Raw genomic sequence first — 5018 nt, forward strand, 5'->3', positions numbered from 1 at the left:
TTTTTGAGTGTTTGTTTAGGGCAAATAACTTGAAAGTCCTTTGATTTTTGATTTTTTCCCTCCAAAATTCACTGTTAACCTTTTAAGGCCTGTGGCTGACGAGAAAACCATGATGTGGAAAAGGGAGGGGAGGGAGGTTAGAATGGGGTATGCCAAATGTCAAAAACTCTTTATCTCTAGCACTAGATGAATATGTGACAAGAAAAACCTGATGCAGTGTCATCTCTTACTACATACAAACTGTTCTGCTTGGATCAGATGATAAAAGGATGTTAAGTCTTCCCTTTCACTTTACTCCATCATAAAACAATCAAAATATAGGACCATATTGTGTCATCAGGTTTTTCAGCAGAACTTCCCTTTGAGATCAATAGCTTGAAATTGATGGCACGATATGACTCATAGGAACTAAGGCCCTCTAAGTCATTACAAAACCTGAAAGATCACGTTTTTCACCTGCCTGACAGATAACTAATTTCTCGTGGGTGACAATTTTCCACTTTACATATAACTGGCTGCTAACTTCTCCTCTCCTTTATATCAGTGGGTTCAACTCTTGTATCAGCATCACTTCCTTACAATGTATTAGGCTTAGATACTGCTTTCATAGTTGTTTAACTTTTTAAACTACACACTAAAAAACTGAGTACAGAATCAAAAAAATGCAGTTTATTATTGTAGATTATTCTCTCTTTTGATATAACCATAAAGTTGAAAATGAAAGAAAAGCACATAAGAACATCACACATGGTTAGTAACTCAAGATATAAAACAATTTTGCACAGCAAAATATGTAAAAGGAAAAGTAACTGACAAGATTTTTTTATATTTATTGTGGTAAGATTTACTTTCCATTTTTTTTAAAAGACAGGATATCAGTCCCTGAAAATAAAATTTACTGGTTATTGCCTTTAAAACTGTGGAATTTTTGAAGTTACAGAAAATCCAGTTCTGCACCACAATACAACTGTAAAAAAATCTGCATCATCTTAAAACTGTGCAGTAATGCCATCTTTATAACTGCATAAATTGTATTAGCGTTCTAAACAGGTTTGTCTTTTTTATATATGCTTGCAGGTTATATCTTAGTGCAATTCAGTCCCAAATACTTCAATTTTGAAAAAAAAAATACATTTTGAATGTAAAATACCCCTATAGATATAAACAGGGGTGCCTCCCCCTTTTAATACTTTGGTTTTCAAATACAGTTAGTGGTATAGCAAGGACTACATATACCCAACTTATATTTAAGTTGCAAGCACATGCTGCATAAGCTACTCTTAAAAAACAGTCCCATTGCAAATTCTACCCCCCTTTACATCACAACAGTAAACAATTTAGTGCATCAATCTTCTTGTTTTTAAATCTACATCTAAACAGACCTAACTCTTTCAAATTTATCTATAACATTCCTTTATCTGTAGCATACATTTTAACTGGGCTTACAGATCATAAAAACTAGAATTAAATTATATACTAGGAACCCAGAGCATTCACATTTGACAATGACCAGATGCAAAAGAAAAAAGGAAATAAACTTGGGGCAGATCACATAAAAATAAATTTTAGACTGCTTTAGGCAACAGCATGGTTTTAAAGTCCCCAAACTGGGAAGCGATTTTTTAAAAAAAAAAACACATCATCTTTCCAAAGTTCTCTCTCTTTTTTTTTTTTTTTTTTTTTTGCCACATTAGGTTATCAGAATCCATTCTGGCATTTTTTAAAACAGGGAATGCTTCAGTGCATTTAAAAGGAAGTCTGAAGTTTTGAGTAACTCAAAGCAGTTTTAGAGCAGACACAAACTTTAATGGGGAGGAAGAGGAGGAGGAAGATCAAAGGTTGCACTTTTTTGCTTTCAACTCAAAAAAGTGATGAGGCAATAAAACAAAAGGATGAATGCCATGCCATAATAGTCTCCAAAAGTCCATTTCCAAGCAAAAGAAAAAAAAATAATTATACCCTACATGTCCAGCATGCAGGGTGTTTTATTAATAAATGTCTCTTTTTCATAGTCCATTGTTGCTAAGACAAAATAGCAAGCATAATGCATGAGATGAATATGGGATCTAATGGCAGACTAAAAGTCTCATGTTTGGCAGATTAAGGCCAAAACTCACATGAACACACTGAAGGCTGATGCAGGCTTGATTTTGGCAGGTTGATCTAGGTACATCTCTAGTTTATCACAACGCTAAAAACTGATGGAACTCAGCAAGCTGGAGTCTAAAAAATTCACATTGTTTTTGTATTTTTTTTGTTTTGGGTTTTTTTTGTTTGTTTGTTTTTTTGTTTTTTTTTTGCAAAGCTCAAATCTCATATGAAGAATTCAGGATGGCAAAAAAAAAAAACCTTTGACTTTTTTGGACACAGCAAGGTCAAAAGAAAAAAAAACTCATGAACTTAAAAAAATATAATGTGGATGGCAGGTTTCAAAGAAGAACAAACTTCATATGAAGAACTGAGTTGGTGGCAAGTTGGATCTTATAATGTTTAAAAAAAAAAAACATTGCAAGCCCCCACAAAAATAAAACAGAAAAGAAACTCATGTAGAACTCTAGGTTGGCCAACAATGAGCCAGCCCCACCATAAAAAAAACAACTTTTTTGTTGTTGTTTTTTTGTTTTTGTTTTTAATCGTTTCGAGTTTAAAAAAAAAATATAAGGTGGCAAGCTTGGTTGTTGATCTAGCAAGCCCCCAACAACAACTCACATGGAGAACTTTATTTAAGGTGGCAAGGCTGTTGGAACTCACATGAAAAACTCTGGAGAGGAAGGGTTGTCGCTGCTGGATCCGTTTTCTCTGAAGCCATTGCTGACCAGCTTCTCATATTTTTCCTTGTAGGCGTCCCTCTCCCGGACCAGCCTGGAGATCTCTTGCTTTAGGTGCTCTACTTGCTGCAGCAGCTGGTTCTTCTCTGACTCCAGGACGTGCCTTTGCTGGACCCTCTTGAAGCGACAGGACTGGGCATAGCCTCTGTTTTTGAGGGTCCTCCTCTTCTGTTTCAGCCGGATCACCTCTTCCTTGCTCACCCCCCGGAGCTGCCTGTTCAGCTCCCGCACCGACATGGTCACCAGCTGCTCATCCGAGAAGCGGTCGTCGAAATGCAGGCCGCTGCTGTGGTGCTGGTGGTGCAGACCCCCTCCACCACCGCCGCCTCCCCCGCCGCCGCCGCTGCTGCTGCTGCTGCTGCTGCTGCTGGACTGCACGCTGCCCGGCTGCTGGTGGTGGTGGTGCCCCGCCGGGTGGTGGTGGTGGTGGTAGTGGGGCGCCCCGTTCTGAGCCGCGGCGGCAGCGATCACCGCGGAGACCACGGCGGCGGCGGAGCCCATCTCTTCCCCGGGCATGGAGCCCCCCGCGCCGGCCGCCGCGGCGGCCAGCTGCTGCCCTCTAGCATAGCCATCGAAGCTGCTCTGGAGCTGGTGGTGGCTGCTGTTGATCAGCGCTTCCACCGCGTCTTCGGGGCTGAATCCCAACGCCTCTGGGTTGAGCTGCTGCGGGTAGCCGGTCATCCAGTAATAATCTTCCAGGTGGGTCTTCTGGTCCGTGCCAGAGCCCGGGCTGGGCGCCGAGAAGCTCGGGGAAGGGGGCACCGAGCTGCAGGGCGTGCTCATCGGGGTGGAAGAGAGCGATCCCCCAGCGATCAAGCGGCCGCACTGGCTGATAATGCGATCGGTCTCCACCGGCTCCTTTTTCACTTCAAACTTCATCAGATCGAAGTCATTAACATATTCCATGGCCAGGGGACTGGTGGGCAGGTCGGAGTTGCTCATTGCCAGTTCTGATGCCATCCTTTTGCTGCTGACAGTCCTCCAGAAAGGGTGCGCACCAGGAGCGAGGGGACTGCTCTGAGTTGCAACCGGGTGAGCCAGCTTGATTATTTGCAATATATATTTTCCTTCTCTCTCTCTCTCCACCAGCCCCTTGCAACCTTCGCTCCAATTTGCACCGACTGTTTGTCTCTCTCTCTCTCTCTCTCTCTCTTTATTATCCTTTGCAGAGCCTATAGTATTGATGATGCATCAGAGCGGGTTGCTCTTTCTATTCGCCTTTTGCGTAAAGGTTGTTTCTCTCTCTCTGTTTTTGCAGCTTTGCAAACTGCAGCTGGAGTTCTTAGTTGTTGTTGCTGCAAAGGTGGCTTTATGATTATTTTTTAACACTTCATGATGTCTTTCCTCTGGTCTTTTTCATGCAAAGTGCAAACCGAGAAGAGGTTCATCGGGGAAGGGGAGGAGAGGAAAAAGACGGAAGGATAAATTTTAAAAAAAGAAAAATTAAAAGTCAGCGCGATAACCAAAATATTTTTCTTTACCAAAAAAAAAAAAAAAGAAAGAAAAAACGGAACCCCAAAGCTACAGCAAGAAGATGAAAAACATTTTAAAGGTCTCATCCAGCAGTAGAGTTTAAAAGCATTGCTGAGTTTTATAGCAGTCCTGACGTCAGCTTTCAAATGGGAAATTGACTCCAAGTCCGGACCAATGGGCTGCTTCAATCTCAGCCCTCATTAGCATAATAGTATAGAAACAAGGAAACTTTTCGAAGCTGTCAATCAGGGGCCAATCAGCTGACTGTCAGCTGGGGCTAAACTTTTAACTCTTTCTTGGCCATATCCTTGTACTCGGTTTCACATGGGCTTAATGTTTATTACCTGAGTTAAGAGAGAAAATATTTGGGAATTCAGTGCTTTTTTTTTCCTTTTCCTTTTTTTGCCTTGTTTTTAATAGGTAAGCATAAACGTAGCCTGCTTAAAACCCTTGCAGTTTTCTCTTTCTCTGCATGCCATGCTTAAGCATTTATATGTGACAGCTTTGGTAGGTAACTTGTTTCTTAGAGTGCACGTTTTTTAAAAAAATAAAATAAAACTGATCCTACCTAAACCATCCTCGGGCTGAAGGGGTAGGAGGCCTCTTTCTTGCCGTGGGGCAGAGTCGATAGAGAAGCACAGGGACTGTCGCTAAAAGGTGGGGATGGGTGGCGAGGAGAGTCTGGAAATGGGGAGAGAAGGTTAGTGTAAAGATAAG

The 5018-nt window shown here is 41.6% G+C and overlaps 1 protein-coding gene across 1 annotated transcript; it reads right to left on the reverse strand.

Annotated features, from left to right (window-relative positions):
- Positions 1 to 678: 678 nt before the first annotated feature.
- Positions 679 to 4391, reverse strand: MAF (MAF bZIP transcription factor). Its single transcript, XM_077831380.1, has one exon. The coding sequence runs from the start codon at positions 3786 to 3788 to the stop codon at positions 2748 to 2750; it is 1041 nt and encodes a 346-aa protein (XP_077687506.1). The 5' UTR covers positions 3789 to 4391; the 3' UTR covers positions 679 to 2747.
- Between the last annotated feature and the right edge of the window lie 627 nt (positions 4392 to 5018).

This window comes from Eretmochelys imbricata, chromosome 12 (assembly GCF_965152235.1).
Source record: "Eretmochelys imbricata isolate rEreImb1 chromosome 12, rEreImb1.hap1, whole genome shotgun sequence".
NCBI lineage: Eukaryota > Metazoa > Chordata > Testudines > Cheloniidae > Eretmochelys > Eretmochelys imbricata.

Bases quoted from the DNA above. Each gene is read 5' to 3' on its own strand.
- MAF (XM_077831380.1), bottom strand. From the start codon at position 3,788: ATGGCATCAGAACTGGCAATGAGCAACTCCGACCTGCCCACCAGTCCC.